Genomic DNA, 25414 nt, shown 5'->3' with positions numbered 1-25414 from the left:
GGTGGTGAAGAAAAGTCCTATTGAGGTTGTAAAAGCAAAAAACTAAAATCTGGATTCTTCTTCATAGACTTGAAGGCCCTAACAAACAGTAAAACACTAAAGAAAGAAAATAATACCTAAATCACAAACATATTTCTATTAATTATTAAATGTTTTAATTTCTAAATGAAAAATCTCTCTCAAAATGTCAGGCCTAGAATGGGAGAAGTTTTTTGCAAGTATCAATAGTCTCAAAGGATACATACAGAGCACTGTTAAAAACCACAGACACCCCATAGGAAAATAGGCAAAGGACAGTAACATGACTCACAGAAGTAGAGACATCCAGTAAAAAGTATCATCATCAACTAATTCAGTAATGAGGGAAATAATGCAAATTAAAACCACAGTGATACACTGTGCTTGTCAAACTGGCAATAAATTTGTTTTTGTACAGTTTTATTCAGTGCTGGCAGGGCCTTGGTTTGCTAGGCAAGTGATCCACCAATGAGCTAGATAGAGCTCTATCCCAAATTGGCAGTAATTTTAAAAAAGACACTACATAAAACAACACCAAGTACTGGTGAGAGTGTAGAACATACACTTTGATAGCTGCAGGTGGAAGTGTAAAAAATATCTACTAAAGCTTGAGACCATAACCTCTAAGATCTAGCAATTCACTTCTGATAAAAACCCTCAATACTTGTGTCCAGAACATGTTCACAGTAGTGTGATTTCAGGCAATCTAGAAACTAAGCTGGCCACTGGCTATAGATGATAAACTGTACTTCATCCACACTGGAAAACCACCCAGCAACTAGGACACAAGGAAAAGGAAATTGGCAATGTCACCAAAGGGGAGGAGAAAAGGAACAACAAAAGACATAGATGACATGACATATTGAAGCAAAGCAAAATAACTCCATTAAAAAAGTTTTGAAGAAATTCAATTCCAGTCTAGTACATATAGCCCAGCTGTGAATATTTTTATACTCCTGGTGATGTAAACACTGAATATTAAATTACTATTTTACTCCTCTCCCAAAGAAGATCAGTGAAATTATAATCGAATTAGGCTATAGAAGTTACTAAATTGCATTAAGAATTCAGCTACAATGTATAAAAAACTCATAGAGACAGAAACAATCTAAGCCTGTATCTGAAAAAGGCGCAGAGAAAGGGATAATGCAAGGTACATCTAGTTCTGACAAAGGAAAAATGTGTTTATCTTTAAAATTTAGGGAGGGGTTGGCAGAGAGGCTCAAGCAGTACGAATATCTACTAGCAAGTGTCAAGTCCCAAGTTCAAACCCAAGTGCTGCAAATAAATGAAATTTAGCTAGAATTTGTGTGTGTGTGTGTGTTACTGGATTTGAACTCAGGCTCTGGCATTTGCTAGGCAAGTGCACTTGAGCAACTTCCCCAGCCTGATTCTCTTACTTTTGCATTTCTCCATCTTTAATGAAGTTGAGTCTGTGGACCATATAGATTTCTTCCTTTCTGAACTATCTTTTGTCCATTTTTCTATTGGGCTTTAAAAAAAATTTATTTGTAAATAAAATTACTTTTTTCTTCTCACTACCTAAGGTAAAACCCTCCAAACAATGTTGAGTAATTGTGATTGCTTACTTGCCTACTTACCAGTATTTTCCTGACTAGAAAACCAGCAAAGAGTACTAGGTTAAATAGCCCTTATCATACTTCATTCATACTGAAATACAATAAGGCCTAGTTTCCATTAGGAACATCTATCCCAGAGTCATCTAGTCTTTTATTTCATGCTAATTAACTGCATCATGATGTTCTTTGGTGTTAAAAATGTAAGTACATATTACTGGAAAACACGCAGGTATTTTCAGATACAAGCAGAGAAATGATGCCTACTACTTACAAATTTATAAAGTTGGCTCCTCCACGAGCTGGCCAAGTGGCTTACATGGTAGAGCGCCTACCTAGCAAGTGTGAGGCCAAGTTCAAACCCCAGTATTGCCAAAAGCAAAGCCAAACAATTTCTAAACTTTGTTCCTTCTCAACAAGCAACAAAATTTAAGAATTACTTCACAGTAACTTTTGTAAGTACTTAATTAAATACATCAAAGATGAAGTAACTTATCACTGCATTTATTTTTTTATAAAATGCATTTGCAGAAATGTGTCATCAGACACTGGTGCTACAAAAATAAATATAGAACAAATATACATGTTTACATGTTACTTATAACAAATATACATTATTTACATGTTCAAAAGTTCTGAGATGACAGCATGTTTTGTCCATGATTCTCAACATGTCTGAGAAGTAGGGAAAACAAAAAAAAAGGCACAAACACACCACACAACATATTTTTTGCTTTAGAAAATGTTAAATACATGTACAAGAATACAGTCAGTCCTTGGAACAAAGGTGGATGTCCTATCTTACTTTCTGACCACTACATTTGGTAGCGGACTTAAATTTCATTTTACTTTGTTCTCTCAGCATATATCCTCTAAGATACAGGTGAATAGTCTGTTTAGTAGAAAGGCTTTCTGAAATAATCATATTAAACTTAAAAAAAGTCACTTTACTTGAAAGCCAACCAAAAAGTTATTTATTAAACATAGATATCTGGAAGAAGTTTTTAATCAATGAAAATTAGGAACAGGGTTAGAAAACATCAAAAGGATGGAAGAAAGACACTGCAATTTCTGTTTAATGTATTCTGGTAATTTCTCATTTTCTCCATACCTAAGTGAAGCAAAAGAAAATACATAAAAACATAATTATTTGGTTCTTATGAGAATACTGGAAAACATATTTTTTTTAGTAATTTTTCAAAGATAGAGGCAGTTTAAGAAAATACATCTATAAGTAGATAGCTAAATCAAGGGAAGCATATCCAATTTGTTTCTTTAAAAATAGAGCAACTTCTATATTTAAATAACAAAATTTGATTAAAAAAAAACTGCAACTGAATTTATAATTTCTAAAGTAAGCTGTAAATCTAGAATCTACATTAATGGAAGACCTTCATGCTAAAGAACACACACAAAGCTAAGCTTCTATATATACTTCTATTACATGGTCATAATTTCAAAGTGACCACAGCAAGTCAGGTTACAGGGCCAGTGCTCTACTCACTTTACATCTGCACCATCGTGCTTGCAGCACTGGAAGTGCCTCCAGCAGAGCCTCAGCATAGCGATGGCTCTGGTGATGGTATTGCACACAAACCCACTGAACAAAAACAAAACAGCAAACTGTGCATGTCCAGTACTTCACTGCAATCAGCTCTTCTCTGAGTATTGGCATTGCCACCCCTTTTTAGTAAGTTAGGGCTTAAATGTGGAAACCACATGACTTTTCCAGCGATGCCAGGCTTACTTCTGACACAATGTCTGCTATGCACATTCATATGGAACAAATACTCTGAGCACTGGTTCCAAAATCACCCAGGATACCAAAATCAGAGGATGCAAAGTCCTTTATATAAATGGCATACGATTTATTTATGGCCTGGACACACCCTCCCATATACGTCTCTGTTCTGTTTTTGATTTTGCAATGCTGAGGACTGAACTCGGGGCCTCTTGCACACTAGGCAAGCATTTTACCACTTGAGCTACCCCTGACACCCCAGGCCTATTGTTTTTGAGACAGGGTCTTGCTATTATGTTTGCCCCAGATGGCCTCAAACTCGCAATCCTTTTGCATCTGCCTCCTGAAGAGCTGGATTATAGTTGTGTACCACCAAGCCCACCTCTTCCCATATACTTTCAATCTCAGATTCCTTGCTAGTACCAGATTCAATCTAAATTCTGTGTAAATAGCTATACTGTGCTGTTTAGGGAAAGAAAATCCTGTACATATGCAGTACACACATATTTTTTTTTTCAAATATTTTTCATCTTTGGTTGACACCTTGAATGAGGAACCTGTGTATATGAAGGGCTGCCTGTTTACATTTGAAAAGTCTTTCAAATAATCTATTTACATTGAGGGATACAGCCTTTCATTTGGAAAAGCAGTCAAATGATCTCTTTAAAAAATCTTTCTTGTTTCTATGTTCTTTTAAGTAAATAGTTTAGGTTTACAACTTTCAACTTAGAAGTCCATGCTGAAAGGGACTACCTTTATTGTTTCAGAATAAGGCTACAAGGAATCTAACCACTTGAGTGCATTATGGGTGGATTATTCACATCAACTGCTTTGCACTAATGTATTTAAATCTTCAAATGTGTATTAAAGACTATATGAAGTGCTAAGAATAACGAGCAGTTAAAACAGTAACTATCAAAATAAAGAGTAACTTTATAAAATCAAAATTATAGCAAAAAGGCTCAACCAACATTTTAAGAACTTACCTAGTTGTTTGACCATTTGGTGATGTATAACTGATAGAAGATACTCCTGCTTGAACAACCAACTGTGACCCATCATTAAACTGAACCCACACAGCTCCACTAGTTAACTAGAAAAATAATAAGTACACAAAATGACTGTATGGTAGAGAATCTGACCAAATTTTCTACAATTCGTTTCTTTCATTAACTTATACATTCATCATCCATTCATTCTTTCAGAAAGGATCTCACTGAATAGCTGAGGCTGCCTCAAATTTACAATCCTTTTGCAGCTCCTTCTTGAGTGCTGAGACCACAGTCATGCACCACCACGTTTTTAAAAAACTGTGTACAGGTTTTTAAAACAACTCTGAGTCAGGTGTGGCGGCCCACACGTGCAATCCCAGCACTGGAGAAGCTGAGGCAAGAGGAGCTTAAGACCCAGGCCAGCCTGGCTACATAGTAAGACTGTCTCAAATAAAAAACAGAAAACAATAAATAAAACAACGCTGTCCAGCAACTACAAATTTAGTCTGTAACAGTCAAAGAACTGAGAATATTCACATCTTTTCTATCATTTCTTTAATAGCTAAGGCACTGTAACATTTAATCTGATTATAAATGAACCCTATTGCCACTAATTTACATGAGATTATCTGAGCAGGTTTTTTTTTTTTTTCTCTTTCTTCTTTTCTGTCTTACCCAGGATCCCAGGAAATAAAAGCAACACTGTTTGACCTTAGGGCACAAGAATTTATCCCTTGCCTGATGACGTTGTAGCTTAACCTTTGAAACTTCTTTTAGTCATTAATATTTATAATTTGTCACTCAAAACGTGATGAAGACACATGGTACAGACAAGGGAAAAATCATGGACACTGGGATCAAACGAACAGAAGCTTTCATCCACATTCTGCCCACTTACAAGTACTGTAGGATCTGACAAGTGAGTCTACTCCATTGAACTATTAATTTTACCATCTTTAAAAGGAAATAGCATCAGCTTTACTAGGTTATTTTGGAGGATAAATCATACAATGCATATGAAAACCACAAACCACACAACACGTACTCAACAAATGTTACCTAAGTCCATAAAGTACTAGAGTGCATCTTACCTCAGTGATAAGTAAAATTCTAAGTGCCATGATCAAAAGTCTCTAAGCTTCAAGCCTTTAGAGAATACACCCGTATAGGGGTTTCCATCTACATAAAATTCTGTAAGTTTGAAATTCAATGTTGACTTAATATGAAAGTACCAATCTTTTCCTTCTTTTTTCAAATGAAAGGTACTCTAGTCATACACATTATAAAGTTTCTAAATTTAAGAAACCCTGGAGATCATTCTCACTCCTCACGGTAACAAATTATCATGATCTGTTTAAAAACAATTAGCAAAAAGGACACACAATCCTTACCAGGCAACCTGTTACTAACAGTATCTGAAGTTTTCCATTATATACAAATAAAAATATTAAAAGTTTTAATAAACAAAGTGAGAAAGTATAAAAACTTCCCAGTAAAGAGAAAATAAAATAATTTATATTTTTGGACAATTGTCTAATCAGCAAGAAAACAAAGGAAATTCATACTGAGAAAATTCACCTTCCTAGAAACTTCTCACCTGTGTAGCCCAACCAACATTCTTCACAAAAACAGATTTCAAAAGTTGTGCTGATTTAGGTAGACAATCTTTTAGACTACTGGAAGACATGGCTGTTTCTGAAACTGTATGGCCAAGTCCTTCAGTTCCAACTAACTGCAAACAAGAAAGCACAGAAAGGTATTATTAATAAGCCAACTTTAGCAAAAGTAGAAAAGTACTGGATTTTTATGAGCTTAAAATCATTTTTAAAGACAATTTTAATTCTAAAATTAAAATACCAACCATATCATTAAGAGTAAGAAAAATACGGAAGAGAAAAAATATCACACATGTACTGTTTTCATTTTCTTAATTTCCCAAGGCATTACTTTTTCACAGCCACAAATCAGAGTACATAAATAGTGAGTACACACACCCACATCCCATGTTACGACGTTAATGCTGAATTCCACATTAACATGTACTTTTCATTGGCATGATAGTTGATGAGCCTGTCATGGAGATCTAGGCAGTCAGTGATATACTACTAGTAAAAATCAAGCTGCACACGTTACTAGGTCAAGTGAACACCATGTGAAGGACCTTTTCGAAGATGTGAAGAAGGCCTTGAGGCTCAAGCAGATAGTGTGGGATAAAGTAGTTCAGGATGAGGCTAGAAAATAGGTAGGAAACGGTAAAGTCACAGCAAGGCTTTCTTCCTGTCTGTCTGTCTGCCTACCTATCTATCTATGCTGGAGATCAATCTATCTAATCTAATCTATCTATGTTGGAGATCAAACCCAGAGTCTTACCCATGCTAACCAGGTGCTCTATCACTGAACTCAGGTCCCCTCAGTCCTGCATTTCAACTTTATATGAAGGGTGCCTAAAATACACAAGTGACGTCTTTACTTACAGAGGGATTAAGTATTTGTGCCTGTGTTGGAGAAGCAGCACAGTCTGTGATCAATTTATCCAAAGATGGTCTGCCTCTCATTGAGCAGTCTGCATCCACAGGAGGAGGAGGTGATAAGGCCTTGGGTGAAGCAGTACTACTAGGTTTTCTGAAGGAGAAATATATTCCCTTAAAGCTTTCAATGTACAGAAAACCAAAGAATGTTTATAATGCAAACAGTATTTTAAAAAACATAACTTACACATTTTAGCAGTATGTTTAAAATTTTCAAACACTTACCTTCCTACAATTATTGGGAAAAAGGAAGTACTTCTACTTTTCTTTTCCTCTTCTGAAATTACAGATTCCAGCGCTAAACAAATACGATGACCCTATTTCAGGAGAAGAGTGCTTTCTGTCAATGTTTTACTTCTTTAATCTGAAACATTATTAATTGGTAAAAACCTTCAAGCAAGAATGTACCTCATTAGCATGGTCCATATACATTCTTATTTCATCTTTCAAACTAGTAACTTCATTTTCATTTTTTAAAGTGTAAGATTTTCCAGTCTTTTCTATCACTTGAATTAAATCTTCTGTTTTATGTATTTTTGCTCCTAAAAAGAAAGCAGAAAACGTTTGTCATTTTTTTTACCATTCACAGATTTGTATTCATTATCATGGCTCTCAGATCAAGGTCTCATGTATATTCATTTATTGACCATTAACAAAATAAGACTCTCAAAATCAATACAGGCCAACCATTTTTTGTGTTTAGCACATTAAGTCTTAAACTTTTATATTAAAAAAAAAACACGGCTCTCATATGCTCCTGTGTGACAGGTGTGCATGTGTATCCCTTTAAGAGGAAGATTTACAACTAACATGTAAATCATTTTTGTGGAATATGTAGAGAATGAAACTCTTGCACATTATCTTTTTGCCACACTTATAATCCTCATAGTTTGGTATATGGCCATTTGAGTTTCTAATAAGAAACAGGGTTATTATTTCACACAATGTTTATACCACTATTCTGTATGTAGAGCTAGTTGGTAAGGTGGACTACCATGACATACAGAGCACAGCTGTTTACGGGAAGGCATGTCTGGAAATGAACTGTGGTTAGCATAATCTGACTTAGTATACTTGCTGTATGGTTTATTACATGTATAGAGATAACAAACACCTGTACAACTTTCTGTTTTGAATTAAAGAAAAAATACAGCCTCTAAATTACAAACAAAAGGAAAAAAATACTGTTTCTAAATAGTACTTACCATCATAAAACCAAACCTCGAAATCTGCTCCAGGAGAATTCTCCATCAAAATACATTTAGCATATCTTGTAAAATAAGTGATTTTGGGAGATTTAGATCTTACAAGTTGTACAAATCTGGAAGCATATTGATATTTTCGCCAGTATTTTTCTAAGGGGAAAAAATTACCTAATATTACATACAGTTGTTTTTTTTGGGGGGAGGGCAGTACTGGGGTTTGAACTCAGGGCCTTGTGCCTGCTAGGCAACTCTACTGCTTGAGCCCCGGCCCAAGTCCAACTTGACACATAGTTTTCTCTGTTTTGATTTCAGATAGGTTTTCAATAAAGTTGCACTATTATTCAGTACTTATTTCCCTAATTCATAATATCTAAAAGCTGAATCAGAAATCCAATCTGGTTAGTCACAATCACGATTGTGAAATCACAGCAATGATTTCAAAAGGCCAAGACTAGACAGTTCATATTGAATTTTGTAACAAGATTCTAGCTAAATTATTAATTAAACAAGTACACATATTATGTTTGGTGTTTTTTGTATATATACATATTTTTTTTAAAGACAAGGTCTAGCTTTGAACTCATGATCCTTCTGCCTTAGCCTCCCAAGTACTGAGATTCTGGCAGGTGTGCACAACACAAGTTATATCTGTGTAACATGTGACATACCTGGTAAGTTCACATACCTGGTAAACTGTCAAAGCTGTACCTGCTGAAGTTATCAGTAGGTGCTGGTGGTCTATCAGTAAGAGGAAAGCCTCTTCCATCATTTGGATAATAAATAGTGATCTGCCAAAAATTTAACATTTCTAATTATATGCCATTAAGTTAGAGTACTGTATTTTGTGTAACTATAAAAAGTAAATAAAAAATATATCTAAAACATAAATATAAAAAACATAACTTTTTCCCCTTTAAACTTATAAACCAAGACTTTAGATTTTGTTACTAGTTAAAATTCTTCTTATCTTTCTATGGAAGTTGGGGATCAAACTCAACGCCTTGTGCATAGCAGACAAAGACTCCACTGAACTATATAACCCCAGCCTTGTAATTAATTTAAAGACTGAACTAATTTACTACATATGCTGAGTATGCTATTCCAGTCTTTGAATTCCAGAGACTCTATCATAACATTATCTTACTGGAAAATGAACTGGAATGCTAACTGCTTAAGTGACAATTTGAGTTACAAGGACCACACATTACCATATTTCCATCACTAGATATTTGAAGAACTTCCTTCACATACTCTTCAGAGGTACACTCTTTTAGGAGCTCCACACACACCTCCTCCGAATCAAGTATGCTCACCTACAGAAAGAAACAAAAAATCAGTAAAAACTGTCTATTTACTGGAACATCTCCCACACTCATGATACTTAAAAGCACTTAACCATAGCAGAAATGAGTATTAACGCCAAAATCAAGCAGCTGCTTCACTTCAATAGTCAGACTGGAGGTACACTTGAGCACAATTGGGAGCCAGAAGGTGCAAAGTATTAATGTATAATGAAGTGTGAGATAACCAATGAGCAAAAAAAAAAGCAGAAGGTAGGGTGGAGAAAGGGGACTGTGAAAGACAATAGCAAACCAACAAAGGCAAGACTAGGTGAAAGGAGATGCAAGGAGGGAACACACACAACAAGATGGAATTAAAGACAAAAAAAAAAAAAAAAAAATCACCATTCCCACTTCAAAATAATTTTTTTAAAATTCTAAACATAAATGTCCATACTCATTTTTTGAAAGTTTCAGTTATTAAAGAGATATTTTCTAATTTATTTTTTTGATGAGACTGAATATAGAAACAAAAACTAAAGCAAAGGGGTAATACCAATTCACTGATTAGAATTATGAATAAAATACTTATCAGTACAGTCAACATTTTTAAATGCTTTTCATTCAAATATTACTTTATAAAAATCAATTAATTTAAAACTCAGCACTTATCAGTATCAATTCACCATTCTTAAAAAGCTAGAGGGTGTGATGGTACATGCCTGTAATCCCAGCACTTGGGAAATTGAGCCAGGAGGATCAAGAGCTTGAGGCCAGCCTGAGCTACAGAGCAGAGACTCTATCTCAAAAAAAACAAACAAAAAAAGCTAGAAGGAAATGAGACCTATTTTTCCACAAATACTCCATCTTTTCATTAAATAAGTGTATCATATATATACTCCAAAATCAAGGAAAATTATAAGAATTGTATTTTAGGAAAAATATCAAATAGTAACTTAGAAAAGTAATAGACATACCACTGCCTTTTTGGTTTTCTGTCTGATTGGTTTTAACCTGTGAGCAACCAAAGGAGCTGTAATGCTTCGTAATGTGCGCTTCTGATTACCCAATGCTGACTCCAGAACCCGAGTCTTGCTTTGTTCAGAAAGAGGATCTAAGCCAAATATCAGTTCCTGCTGTATCATCTCATGTTTACTGTGGAGTCCAGCTATGTGTTTCACAGAACCCATCTGTTTCACAGGGTGTGTATTTTCAGAAGTATTAGCGCTCTTTTTGGCTCTTGAATCAGCCCAAGCATTTCTTGATGCATCCTTTGGCAAATCTGGATAGCCGTGGAAATCTCTGCTGTGCTCAGTTTCTCTTAAATGAGCTATAGACACATTGAAAAAGCAGTTTAGTGAACTAGAAAGCAACATAACCATGATTTTAATAGCATTAAAAAAAAAAAAAGTTTAGTAAAATAGCGTATTATACTCAGGAGTTTTGCTAACTCAGCACATTACATCTGCTCTTGCCAAAGAGGGAAAATGTCTATTACTATGGGATATGATAGCTAGGTTAATCTGTCCCACTACAGTAACCGCTGTGATATACAGATCTAGGTTGTAACAGTGCTATATACTTTAAATATACACAATGTTTATTTTAAAATGAAATTAGTAAAAAACTAAAGTGTTCCTAATTTTCTTAATAAATGAGTAGTGTGACGTATGGCCAAAAAAAAAAAAAAAAAGTAACTTTAAGAAAGGACATTTTAAGTCAGATTGGGGAAATACCTTTAGTATTCCTAAGACTAGGTAAAGATAGTAACATGAAATGAGTGTTTCTATTAAGGCAAAAACTAGATGCTACAATCACCTACTAATTCTAAGCTTTTGTTCCAAAGAAAGCCAATTTGAGAAGACTTTCCAGACAATCATTCTATATAAAAAAAAGTATATAAATTTATTCCCTTTAAGCTCAGGACTGCCTACTTCATCTTCACTTAGAAAATGTGCAACTAAAAGCAACACACCATATAAATAACTTTAATGCTATTAGTACTTAATATTGTATATATTAAGTACTATGTATAGTACTATTAAGTACTATTGCACATGCATTTGCACTGATACATACATAAATACATATTTTAAATATGGAACACTTCATGAATTTGCATGTCATCCTTGTACAGAGGCCATGCTAATCTCTTATCGTTCCAATTTTAGTATTTGTTCTGCTGAAGCACTGCATTGAAATTTTTTCAAAGCTCTTACTGAATTTTACCAATTTACATTTCACACAATTTTAGAGTTCACATTATTATTTTAAAGGGTCTTAAATAATTATATAAAACTACAAGTTTTCAATACTAGACTCTAAAACTTTGTGTAACACAATTTTTTAAGTGACTTTGTAAACCTTTCTCCCTACTCTTATGACAAAAAAACTCTGTATCAAGTAAAATACTTTAAAATACAGCAGCACTACTATCTCCATCTCAGACAAGTCCATATTACCAAACGAAAATGAAAGTGCAAGATTACATACATGGCAGCTTTACAGTTTAAAAATCAAACATGAATTACCTTCAACAGGTACACAGGAAGATTAACTCCCTTTTAGCATCTGAAAATCAATACATCTCTTTTGAAAAAAGAGAAATGGATTTGAGATGACATCACAACTCTGCTTAAGTTACCACATTAAGCACTCTTATTGTCTGAATACAATACTTGGTTAGAAATGACCTCCTCCACTCCGTCTGTTTCTTTTCATGCCCTCTTCTTCCCATCATTATTTACCAGCCCACCTTCTGTGAGTGTTGTGCTCATTAATGAGGAGTGCTTAATCTTCACTCTGTAATAACATGAGTGACAGCTGCTTAAAAAGGCCTAGGTTTTAATGGCTGCATATTTTTGTGAAGTCTCACTAGTAGATTACAACGTTCATATCGGCTTCTGCTTTTGATTATTTCATGGGCACTGAGAGAAGCTGCTCCTAACAGAGAAGCTCCAAGAGTAGAAGGCTTAGGAGCAAAGCTCCTGAGCCAAGGCTCCTTGCATTAGAACCCTGGCTGCTTCATGCCACGGTAGTAAAGCATGGGGATATAGGGCTAGGCATGACCTCAACTGGAAGAGAAGGTTGGCCGAATCTTCCTCAACTTAATCAAATAAGTTGAATGAGCATAGTAGCTGACTTATAGTAAATATTTAAAATATTTAAAGTGTTACATTATGGTAGCTTTATTGAATAGCTTCATTGAAATTTATTGGAAATTTGTTTTCTAAGAAAAAAACTAGAAAACTGCAGTGCTTGGTAATAAAAATCCAGGTCATGAGTTTTCATGAAATCCTCTGTTAAACACTCACCATTCACTTGTAGATTCCCGAACCAGTGCTGTACCATTTCCATTTGTGGTGCCTGCTCTGAAAAGGGAAAAGGAGTTTTTCCTACACAAAGATGATTGGAGCTAAAGAAGAAAAAAAGAATCCCATAAGCTAATAAAAAATGACCAGTAACTTTTCTACAACAGAGCTACATCCCTAGCACCTGGGCACTCCCTTAAAAGTAGAAATAATAGAAAAGAGAGATTTGAATTCCTGAAAATTAACTGCACAAACCAACGGCATAAGTTGTCTAAAAAGTTAAATCCCCAAAGTGCCACGGCACTTTGTTGTTCCTATATGACTATTGCCCTTTTACATTACATTTCAAGCACAAAAGTCATAAAAAGATGAGACAGAGAAGTAACTACTACATAATTAGTTTTTCTGTTACAACACTCAGGACTATGATTAATCTCACTCAACGCTCATCTTTTCTCTCTTTGTAGTTATTTAAGTACTTTAGCATCAAACTTACTCAATATATGGTACTCTGCACTGGAGACCTGCTCCCTTTAAAATAAAAAAATGAAACTAAAAGCATCCCTAAATTAAACACTCTGTAAAGATATTCATGAACGTATACACTCACTTTTTTACGGCACGAGGGGGCTGAGACAGGGTCTCACTACATGTAGTCCAAGCTGGCCTTTAACTAAGTATGTAGCCCAGGTTGGGCTCGAACTCATGATCCTCCTGCCTCAGCCTCCCAAATTCTGGGTCTATATGTGTGCACCACCACACATAGCTACACTCACTTTTAAGAGCTCTTAACCATAATTCAAAGTTATTATTCTACTTCTCTTCCTGTAAGAAATGAAAAGTTACAATTGAGAATTGCCTCAGAAATACCTGACAGTGTTTAAGAAAATACATTCATGGCCCTGGTAAGCCTACTTCTAATGGATGCAGTTTCCTATCTGTGCTAGTACAATGTTTACCAGAAAAGAAATGCTTTTCACAGCATTATTCTTACACTGTTTGACTGTTGTCAGCTCTTTCAAAAGATCCAGAATTACTGGATGTCTTTTCTTTAAAGAAGTGAAAAACATCGGCATTGCTGCTTGTGTGTGAGCATCTTTCTTTCTTCTCAACTCCTGGTATTTTGGGCTTTGAAAGCATCTCTGCTGAGTGACATCGCTCCATTGAGTATGTCTTCATTCGAGACTGACTAGCAGAAGCGCTGGATCGGTCTGAGGAATGGGCCCTACGAAGGTATCGAGAATGGGGCCTTTCTTCTGCACCTTCGATTACTCTTCCCCTTCCACTATGACTGGTTTCTTGTTCTTGATCTCCCCACTGAGGACACAGACTGCTTCCATCGCCTGAACAAAAGTCACTTGTATTTTTATTCTTTGGAAATACAGTCATTTTATTTGGGAGTGGCTGACCAATCAAAAGTCTTCTTCGGTCAAATAAACTCCCACTCACACTGGAACTTGAAGAAGCTGTGACTGCAGTAGAAATTGTGGCATGGCCACTATCAATTGAGTCTTCTACAGTTCCTAAATCTTTACTTTTTGCTGAATTTTGTGACATAAAAGGATGGTCCAATACTGAAGACAGATTTAAACGATCTGCTGGATTTCTACGAAGTAATTGGTGAATAAGGTCCTTGGCCTCTCTTGACAAAAAAGTTGGCATTTCATAATCTGCCAGTACTACTTTATTTAATGTGTTCTTGACTGTGTCAGTATCAAAAGGTGGTCTCCCAATAAGTAATGTATAAAACATACAGCCCAAGGACCAAACATCAGATTCAAGTCCATGAGCACTTCGAGTTGCAATTTCTGGTGAAATGTAATTAGGAGTTCCACACAGTGTATAGTGCTTTTCGTGTGGCATTTTCAACTGAGTTGCCAACCCAAAATCAGCAATCTTGATGTTCATATTACGAGTGAGTAAGAGGTTAGAAAGTGTAAGGTCCCGGTGTAGTATGCCATGAGAATGCAGATACAACATTCCTGTGATGATCTGGTGCATGAACTGTCGCGCTATGAGGATGCAAAAAAGAGAACTTACAATTAAGAAAATCTCAGGACTGAACGTGTCCTGCTTTGCAAGTGTGAAGCCCTGAGTTAAAAGCCCAGTCCCACCGACCTGCCCCCGCCCCCCCAAAAAACCAAAAAAAAGCAGTGGCTCATACCTGTAGTCCTAGCTATTTGGGAAGCAGAGATCAGGAGGGCAAATAGTTCTTGAGACCCTATCTCGAAAACAGCCAACACAAAAAAGGACTGGCAGAGTGGCTCAAGTGGTAGAGTGCCTGCTTAGGAAGTTGAGGCCCGGAGTTCAAACCACAGTACCACCAAAAACATAAAATAAAAATCTCAAGCTAAGCACCTCTGGCTCAGAACTGTAGAACTAGCTACTTGAGAAGTTGAGATTGGGAGTGTCCCATTTAAAGGCCAGCATGGGCAAATAGCTCCTGAGACCCCATCTCCAAATAACCTGAGCAACAAGGAATGGAGGTATGCTCAAGCAGTAGAGTGCGTGCTTTGCAAGCATGAAGCCAAGTTCAAACCCACAAATAAAATAAAATTAAGATAAAGAAAATCTCAAAGATTCAGCATTTAGACTACATTATGAAACCCAAGTACAAATGTCAGAGTATTACATTAAAATACTAGCTTATAGATTAGGTTAACTAACCAAAATATTACTCTGGTGATTTCATAATTATCTTCTAATTCCCTTTAAAAACTATTTACTTGTTTTAATCTTTGCCCTTTCCAACTAATGAGCTTTTTACATATAGTTAAGAAAAACTAAATTTCATTAGCAACTGAGTGATTAGGATAAACATTAGGGTAACCAGAAGTCCATAACAATTAGGAAAAATAATGATTTGCAATTGCATAAACAATTCATAGAAAGAAAAAGAAAATATAAAATAAAGCTCCTTTGATGTCTCTCCAACTCCCAAAAGTCTTCCTGTCCAGTTTGCATGTATTCTTTTACACTTTTCTTCTCCATACCTACATACTTCAATCTAGACACACTGTAACAAATCCTTTTAAAATAGAAAAATGGTTTCAATATTTAGAGCTTGTTTATTTTTCTCCCACTTTACAGAATTTCTTACAGATATTTCTATAGCACTTACTTAATTGCTATTGATGAACATTTGGGTCATTTCTGATATTTCAAGATTACAAAATCATAGTCATAAGCATTCTTGTAGGTGCTTTTTTTCTTGTGTATATGTGTGGGTGTTTCTCTATAGTACATTCAAGTTGTAGAATCAGTAGATTATAGGATAAGAAAGTTTATTTTCATAGTTACAAGTTACCCTTAAAAAGGCTATATTTTCATGAACATCTCTTTAACATTAGGTTATCTCAATTCAGTGGGTAAAAAATGATACTTCAGAGCTGGGCACTGGAGGCTCATGCCTGTAATCCTAGGTACTCAGGAGGCAGAGCAGGCCCTGGGTTCAAACCCCAATACCGCAAAAAAAAAAAGATATTTTAGGCCAGGTGCAGTGGCTCACAACTGCAATCCCAGCTACTCCTAAGGCAAAGATTGGGAGGATCAAGGTTCAAAGCCAGCCTATGCATAAAGTTTGTGAGACCCCCATGTCAATCAGTAATAATCTGGGCATGCTGTTTATGCACCTGTCATCCTAGCTATGTGGGAAGCATAAATAGGACAGAAGTCTACCCTGGGCAAAAACGTGAGACCCTATCTGAAAAATAACTGGCTTAGCCATAGTGTGTCTGCCTAGCAAGTGCGAGATCCTGAGTTTATAAACCCTAGTTCTGCCAAAAGATGTCTATAATTTATTTCAAAATACTCTAGTGAGTCAAGGGAGTAAGAAAGGTATAAATGAGTTCAAAAGTTTTTGGACACTGAGTGATAAACTCGAGGAAGCTCAGGATAGCAGTCTACGTGTATGTTTCATATTTTCTGTAATAAATGGTTTCAACGGCCATTTGTGCTTGATTCAGAAGTTATACTCAATGGCATACTAAAAAGCTTCCTGGATTTGAAGATACCCAATAAATAGCTACTATTTATAGCAAATGCTATAAATGACAATGTGTTTTGGGGGCAGAAGCAAATTTCTCACTTTACTTCAGTAACACTGAAGTGGTTCATATAAAATAACGCCTTTTTTGGTGGGGGGTTAATATTCTTTTCTAGCCTAAAAATAGTAATTGAAACAGTTTTACTCAACATTAAAAACAGCACATTCTTCAAAGCCATAGTTTGAAAAGCAAAATGTGTATCTGCCAAACAAAAAAGATGAAGAAGAGAAAGCAGCTTACCTTCACTTTCTGAGAAAGGTTTCATTCTGTTCTTTAGATACCTGTTCATTTCTCCATTATGGCACATTTCTAATACCAGGTACACATAATTGTTATCTTCGAAATAGTTATAAAGCTGAAATGTGAAAGGGTGCAATAAATTATAATGTATAAAAATGCAACCTTAGCTGGGCGACATGGTGGGTCACACCTGTAATCCCAGCACTTGGGAGGCTAAGGCAGAAAGATTTTGAGTCTTCAGCTACATAGTAAGACTGCACCTGAAAAATGTGGGGGAAAAAATTCAGTTTTCTCAGCTACTTCTGCAATAGTTGCACCTTACCTCCAAGATAGAAGGATGTTTCAATTGGCAATGTATCTTCACCTCATTTTGGACTCGCTGCACCATTCCAGCTGTGTACATGGCTTTCTTATCTATCTACAAATAACAGCAGAGAAGTTTAAATGTTGACGACAAACTATCAAATGAAAATGTTAAGTCAGCTTTGAAAAGGAAAGAAGTGTTCTCATACACGTCTGAGGTTAACTTACTCTGTTATCTATTTTCCCTGCTATGCACACAGCACAATGCTCAGCACAGTGGACACTCAGGAGGTTTGCCCAATGCATTCTAATATTCTCTTTGCATTTAAATAATTTGACAGTACAGCTATCTTATCCATAAGAAGCCCCCTCCTCCCGCCCCGCAAAAAAAATTTAGCCAACTTTAAAACAAAATTCCCTTTCCCTTTTCCAACTCAAATAATTCTTCTTTTGTTTTGCACTGCTGGGGATGGAACCTCAGGATCTTGGGCATACTAGGCAGGCAACTCTATCTCTAAGCTGTATCACTAGGAAGGCAATTCTTAATCTACCTATGTTTACATTACTCCCATTTGGCTGACTTCTAACAAGAATAACATTTTGGATTGTTACACAGCTATACACAAGTGGTGTATTACGGTTACAAAGAATTCTTTGATTTATACCCACTACTCCAAGTATGCATCAGTACAACATATACCATGTCAACAGAACACTTAAACAAGGGCAAGCTGTCCAAAAACGTTCTTAAACTCAACTACTGGACTTGGCACTGCTGTCTTTTGGGTATCAATGTATTTTTTCCACCATAATCCCAGAGGCTGGTAGGTAAAGAGTTTATGACATCTCAAATAACACACCTGTCTGGTTACTTGCAAAGAACAGGGGAAACACTCACTGACTAACGTATTCTTACCATTTTGATGGCAACTTCCAAACCAGTGTGAATGGACTCAGCTCTGTAGACGCCAGCAAACGATCCTTTACCCAGCAGATTTCCAACCTTGAAGTCCTTAAAAATTAAACGTAATGTGGGTGACTCACAGGAGAGGAGAGGAGGAAAGACGGGCAGGGGCTGGAAAGGAGTGGGTCGCGAGGGGCAGGTGACAAGAGTCCAAGCAGGCGTCACCTCTACACGGCAGGCGCGCGGGGTGGAAGGCATGCCGGTGCGTGCGGGCTCTCCAGCCTTCAGACGGGGTCCCCAAGATCTGCTCCCCACCTCGGCCGCGCTGGAGACGGAGCCCCAAAACCTGCTCCCCGCCGCCTCCCAGCCTCGGCGCTCCCGCCGCCGTTCCCGCCGCAGCCAACCGCCAGCCCTCGGCGGCCCTGCTCCGCTCAGCGCGGCAGCCCGGGCGGGACCGGAGGGCGGTGAAGTGGGGGAGGGACCACAGGTGGCAGCTGGCATCCCCCGCCCCCGCCCAGGTCTCGGGTTGAGCGGGCGACTCCGCCCCCACGGCCGGCCCGGAGCTCCGCTCGCCCTCCCCGGAGGCCTCGAGTCCCTGCAGCGCCCGTGCGGACGCCGAGGTCTCACCTCGATCTTCTCCCCGATGCAGGTCGCCATCTTCCCAGGCCTAGGCCGGGGCTGCCCGGGCTCGGCCCTCCGCGCAGTGCCTTCGAGGTAGCGCTCCCCAGCAAACAGCAGGTCTTGACGCCCATCAGGCTCCGCTCTCTAGGCCGCCGCTCCCGGCGACGACACCAACGCCACCGAAAGGTCTCCCCGACACCTTCCGAGGCCTGGGCGGTGCCTCTGGGCTCCCATTTTGAAAAACTCCCGCCGGTGGCGTCCGAGCCGGGCCTCGGTGACGTAACGACGCACGCGCACGCGCGCAGACCCTGCGTCCGGACCGCCGCGGGCGACGGGGCTGCCGCGAAGGAAAGCGCCGGGGCTTGGGGTCTGGTACCCTGTGTGTCCGCTCCTCCGAGGGCATCCTATGACCGGGAGGTCACCTGCCTCTCGGCCTGAAAACCCGCTCCAGCTCGGGGCTTCCGAGCACTGTGCTTTTATACGTAAGGTCCAAGGAGTTGTTTTTTCTTGTTTTCAGACTCACTTTTAGAATGCTCATCTTAAGTGGATTTTGACTATTATAAAATACTTCTCTCTGGGGGTACTCACATCTCTCTTAACTGTTAATATGGAAACAAATTGACACTTCAAATTTTTTAAAAAATTGGGGCTGGGGATGTAGTTCATAGCGCTTGTTTAGTATGATGAGCTCTGCTCGCCATACCCGGATGTGTTTGTATGTGTTCTTTTGACAAATAAATCGTAATACTGATGGTATACAATGTAATGTTCTGATGTGTGCACTGTATACATTATGCAGTAATTAAGTCACGTCAGTGTTCTTACCCACTTCGTGATGAGAACAGTGACGTCCGCTCTCCGCGGTGTACATGCTTTGCGCCGTGTGCGCACCGGGCTCCCGGAATCCGCTGCGGGCTTACATGAACTGTGTCTTTTAACCCGAGTCTCCTTGCCCCCTCTGCAGCCCTGGGAACCCCCACTTCGCTCTTATAACTGAGACCATGTGGCATGTCGCTGTCTGGCTTATTTCACTTACCATAATGTCCTCTAGGGTCATCCTCAATGACAGGATTTTTCTTTTTTAAGGCTGAATAGTAGTCCATTTTACATAGCACTTTATTCCTCCAGTGATGGACACTTGGGTTGATCCCAGATATTAGGTATTGTGAATATTACGCAATGAAATCAGAGTGCCGATGTCTCTTCAATATACTTGCAGGTTCTTAAATGGCCCCTTGCTCTCCCAAGGCCATTGTCAATCATGGGTAACTATGGGTGGTTTTTTTGTGCGGAGAAGTCCACCATCAGCTTCATGTTACTTTCCAATTTGTATAATTATAAAATAGTTAAGGCTTTCCATACATTTTATTTTTTAAAGGAATTTCATCAAACCATTTGACAGACTATCTTTTTTAACGTCTTCAGCATCCCATAGTATTGTGCACCTTCCATTTGTATCATTTATATCTTTTCTGATTCCCTCTCTTTAATCTAGCTCACTAAAGGTTTGTTAATTTTGTTACTTTTCAGAGAACCAAATTTTGATGTTTTTTTTTTCCCTTTGGAAGGGTTTCACTATGTAAAGCTGGCCTTGAACTTGTGATCCTCTGGCCTTGTCTCCCAAGTGCTAGGATTACGGATGTGTGCCACCATGCTCAGCTTGATTCTCTTCAGTTATCTGGTTTTTCATCAGTTTTGACTTACTTGGAATCTGTCGCTACAGTGATTTTCTTGGTGCCATGTTTTGTTTTTTAAAAATATTTGTGCTTGTACATTGATCTGTTGGATCAAATAGCTCTACCACTTTTATAGAGTGGGCTTTTTTTGAAGATATGTCTCAGGGTATTGGCTTGTTATGCAGTGTGTCATTTCCAGGTGGCATCTTTGGCTGTGATTAGTGACTTCGTGTGAGTAAGTGTGTACCTTGTCTGAGTCAGAAATCCATTGTCCCTGTGGTTCAAAGCAAGCCCTGACAAATAGTTCGTGAGACCCTATCTTGAAAAAAAAATTACAAAAAAGGGCTGGTGGAGTGGCTCAAGGTGTAGGCCCTGAGTTTAAACCCCCATACCGCAAAAAAAAAAAAAAAAAAAAAAAAAGAAAAATGAATGGCTAAGCTCTAGGAGTTTAGGCAGTTGTGGTGTAGACAGCACTGTGTAGGAAGGGTATTTTGTGGCTACTCATAGAGGGCCCTATTGGGAATGCTGTTGATTTTAGTTTTGTTACTAGCCAGGGCCTCTGGCACTGACAGCAACACCAGGAGTGGTGAGGGGCCTGAAGCACTTTTCTCACTGACTTTGGTGGTGCAGGCCCAAGCCCTTCACAGGAGAGGCAGTGGCCAGAACCATAACACTCCTCTGTGAGGCTCATTCCCAGAAACTGGAATGTGGTGGTAAACTGAGATTCTGCTCTGTGGCTGTGGGAGTGCCTTCCCAGGAGTGTAACCTTGGCACCCCCAGCCATGTACACTTACAGCCTGACAGCCAGGGGTTTTCTTCCCCATGATTCTTCTAGCTGTAGTGTCTGCCCAGGATTGTGAATGGGGCACAGCCGGAGTCTGGCAGATCCCTCTTCAGGCCTCCTTTGACCATGTGCCCCAGGGATGGGGGAAGAGCTGAAGCTTTTCTCCTGACCCCAGCTCCTTTGTAGTGCCTGCTCAATAGCAAGTGTGCAGGAGTGGATGTGGGGGAAGCCTGGCAAAGCTCCTCTCTCATCTTTGGTCAAAGTACCAAAGTTGAGTTGGGGGTGACCATCTGAGAGGATGTTTTTCTTCAGGCTACCTCAACATGTCCCTGTGGGCAGGGCCTGCAGGAGGAAAGGTCAGTGGGAACTGTGTGGGTGCCTGCCTTCATCCCTGGCATCAGAAAGTCCACATGGGATGGGGGATGACCATCTCCTATTCTCAAGGGTAGTATCCTCTACTCCCCTTTGTGTGCAGGGTACTCAGTGGGTTTGAGTTAAAGTCACGTGGTATAGGGCCAAAGAGGGGAATGGGCAGCTGTGTCTGACCCCTAAAGCAGTCCAAATTCAGATAGCTCTTAAGATGGCACCATGGGTGTTTGCAGGGAGAGGTGAGATCTTGCTCCAAAGCCCAGCTGCTGTGCAGATTTGAGGTCACTTAGCCACATGGGTTGCCAGCCTGTACTGATTGTGACATGTTCCAGTGGCTGGGGTTACCAGCATCTGTGTGCCAAGAGTCTGCTAGGACTCCTGCTTTCTCCCTCATCCCTACAGAGGAGAGACTCCCCTTCCCTCAGCAGTGGAGCCAGGGTAGCAGAGACTAGGGTAAAATTTCTCTTTTTCTGCTGCTGTCCCAGGTTTCCAGTCTTCGTTCTCCCATAGTCATCACCTTAAAATGCTACACACCTGCTACTTTGAAGTTGTTTACAGAGGAAGCTAGGGCTGGGCCACTCTGTCCAGTCATCTTGGAAATCCAGGTGTATTTAACATTAAATTACTGGCATATTTATGTCTCAGTCTCCCATCTTATGAAATGACTTTTATTTTCCATGTACCCTGTTTATATATACACATATACATCAAAGTTACTCTTATAATATTGTTTGCTTTTCTGCCTTGACATTTTTTGCATTGATGGTGCAAAAAGCAGTGTTATCAATGTAAATTTTCTGGGACCTTGGCATGATTCATAGCAATGACACCCAATTGCACTAGTATCTTTTTAATAAGTCAGTTTAAGAATGTTCTGGTGAAGCAGGAAGTCTTAAATCTTGACCCTTAGACATGTATTTTTTTAAAAAAACATTCTATGTAACAAAATATGAAGTTCAAAGAACTTCTGCTGCATACCAAACTACACTGGTTATCCTTTAAAAATTACTTATGTGATTGAGTTGGGACTGAACTAGATAATTTTCCCAAAAAGTACTTTTTTACCTGAGCAGATGTCAGAAGCAACTACAGTCATTAGGCTTGGTTATTTGATAGACATGAAATTTTCCCAGTACATCATGAGAGCCGTTAATAGTTGTGGTCAATAATAAAATTCAAGCTTTCAAGCAAAAACCAGAATTTTAGAAGTGAAAAATTTTGGCCAGTTCTCAATACTAGAGTTGACGACTTTTCTGATAGAGATAGTTGTATGATTGCTCCAGTCTGAAGGATTGGAAGGTAATAGTTACCTTGAGGTTAGAGCTCTTAGGAAAACATTAGTGCCCTTATAAAAGAGGCCCAAGGAGCTCACTGACCTTCTTCCACCATGTGAGGCATAGCGAGAACTCACCAGGAGCCTTCATCATTGACTTCCTAGTTTTGAGAACTGTAGGAAATAAACTTCTGTTTATAAGCCACCTAATTTAGGATAATTTGTTGTAGCAGCACTAACACAGTAAGTCTTATTTTTTGGGGGGGGATGGGAGTGGAGCTTGAACTTTCTTACAAAACAGGCGTTTTACCACTCAATCATACCTTCAGTCCCAACTAAGTTATTTTTTAGTATTATAAAATGAAAATGTCAACTGATATTACAAAACCATGCTGGAGTAAAAGATTCTAAATGTAAGGTAGACCATGATAGCCTTCTAGGTTTTCTATATTTGCTTAATTCCAGGTATAAAAGGTGGGTAGTAGACTGCCCTGTATTTCCAACTATATTCTCAAGGTTTTTCTGTATAGCAAATAGCTTTTGAAGGTAGAGATAGTACCTTCCATAGGAACAAAGAAGAAGCTTCCTTACTGCACATTATTTTTGTCTGTGTAGAAAAAGAAACAATAAAGTGAAAAGGCAGTCACAGGATGGGATAAAATATTTGCACATCATATTATCAGAAGAAGGGTTGACATTATTCCATTTTGTGCTGCTGTAACAATACCAGAGGCTGGGTACTTTTATAAAGATATATTTGGGCTCACAGTTTGCGAGTGTAGCATCCACTTGGCTTCTGCTGATGGCCTTCATGCTGGACATAGTGGAGGGCATCACATGGAATGACAAAGCCAGCAAGCCAGGAAAAACTCAATTTTATATCAGATCACTCCCATGATAACTCACAAATCTACTTATCCATTAATCCATGGATTAATAGCAGAGTCCTCATGACCCAGTCACTTATTTTTGGTGGGACTGGGGTTTGAACTCAGGGCTTCTTGCTTGCAAAGCAGACACTCTACCACTTGAACCATGCCTGCAGTCCATTTTGCTGTAGTTATTTTGGAGATTGGGTCTAGGGAACTATTTGCCAGGACTGGTCTTGAACCTGAGTCTTTCTGATGTCAGCCTCCCAAGTTGCTAAAGTTACAGGCATGAGCCACCAGGATCCCATGTCATCTGATCTATTAATGCCTCACACTATGGGTTAAATTTCTTCAAAGATTTAAAAATTTTTTTAACATGGTACCAAATTATACATTTTTTATGTGGTACCATGAAGTATTTCAACATATGTCTACAGCATGTGCTGACCAAGTTTGGATAATCAGCATTGCCATTTCCATCTCATTCCTTTATATTTGGAGCCTTTGAGCTCTCTTGTAGTTCATAAAATATTATGAATTATAGTCACCCCACTATGCTGAAGAACAGAACTTAATTCAATTTCAATGTTTTAGTGGAGACATTCAAACCACAGAAGATTTTAGTATCTAGAATACATAAGGCTCTCCTAAAACTTAGTAGAAACTTACATTAAAAATTGGGCAAAGGACTTAAATAGACATTTCTCAAAGGGAGACTGTTGTGGTTTGGATGCAAATTCCCAAAAGGCTCATGTGTTGAAGGTTTGGTCCCAGCTGGTGGCCCTATTAAGAGTGCCTGAATCCTAAGGGCTCTGACCTAATCAATGAATGCATCCAGAGTGTAGTGTTATTGGGAGGTACATGGGGCCTAGTTGGAGGAAGTAGGTCACGGGGGGCTTGCTCTATTAAGATGTCTCCAGCCCCCTTCCTATTTCTTGCCAGCTATGAGGTGAATATGCCATGATGCTCTGCCTCACTCACCGTGGGCCCAGAAGCAATGGAGCCAAGAACTATGGACTGGAACCTCTGAAACCACAAGCCAAATTAATCATTCCTCCACTTTAAGTTGCTTGTAATCAGGTATTTTGTTACAGCAACAAAGTCTACTACAAAGGTGTACAAGTGGCTAACGCATATGAAAGCATCACTTAACTTCAAGGAAATGCAAATCCAAATCATATCAACTCACACTCATTGATGGCCTCATTAGTGAGGATATGGAGAAACAGGAATCCTTGCACACTGTTGCTAAGATTGTAAAAGGGTCATGCCACTATGGAGAACAGTATGTAGGATTCTTAAACAGCTAAATGTAGAATTGCCATGTATGTGATCCAGTAATCTCACTTCTGGATTCCAAAATAACTGAAAACAGGATTCTGAAGAAGGATTTGCACACCCATGCTTACTGCAGGTTTATTCACACAGTCTAGAGGTAGAAGCAACCTAAATCCCTATTGAAAATGTACTCTGGAGTATTAGTGTTAAGGAGATCCTGCCATATGCTACAGCATGAATTAACGTTGAAAACATGCTGCTGCTTGTAATGAGCACTCACTCAGACATGCTGCATGAGCCCACTTACATGAAGTACCTAAAGTAACCAAGCTCACAGAAATACCATCTACCATGAAAAGGGAGACAGGGAGCTGTTTGCAATGGTATAGACTTTCAGTC

The 25414-nt window shown here is 38.6% G+C and overlaps 1 protein-coding gene and 1 pseudogene across 2 annotated transcripts; both read right to left on the bottom strand.

Moving 5' to 3' along the window:
* Nucleotides 1-2083: 2083 nt before the first annotated feature.
* Plk4 (polo like kinase 4) lies at nucleotides 2084-19031 on the bottom strand. Of its 2 annotated transcripts, XM_020156181.2 has the most exons (16): nucleotides 18773-19031; nucleotides 18158-18253; nucleotides 17261-17356; nucleotides 16939-17053; nucleotides 13647-14664; nucleotides 12656-12756; nucleotides 10319-10671; nucleotides 9270-9374; nucleotides 8747-8849; nucleotides 8062-8211; nucleotides 7265-7398; nucleotides 7082-7173; nucleotides 6803-6950; nucleotides 5926-6060; nucleotides 4323-4429; nucleotides 2084-2706 (listed from the first exon to the last, which is right to left on the bottom strand). In XM_020156181.2, exons 1-16 carry the CDS (start codon nucleotides 18800-18802, stop codon nucleotides 2604-2606), a joined length of 2886 nt encoding a protein of 961 aa, XP_020011770.1. In that variant the 5' UTR covers nucleotides 18803-19031; the 3' UTR covers nucleotides 2084-2603. The 2 variants fall into 2 exon arrangements, with proteins under 2 accessions (XP_020011770.1, XP_073897250.1); XM_074041149.1 differs by lacking the exons at nucleotides 2084-2706; nucleotides 4323-4429; nucleotides 5926-6060 and adding an exon at nucleotides 6076-6559.
* On the bottom strand, nucleotides 11434-11532 carry LOC141411154 (U6 spliceosomal RNA; annotated as a pseudogene).
* Nucleotides 19032-25414: the final 6383 nt, after the last annotated feature.

The sequence above is a fragment of the Castor canadensis genome, chromosome 9 (assembly GCF_047511655.1).
Source record: "Castor canadensis chromosome 9, mCasCan1.hap1v2, whole genome shotgun sequence".
In the NCBI taxonomy this organism is placed as follows: Eukaryota; Metazoa; Chordata; class Mammalia; order Rodentia; family Castoridae; genus Castor; species Castor canadensis.
This window is presented reverse-complemented; position numbering and strand designations above follow the sequence as displayed.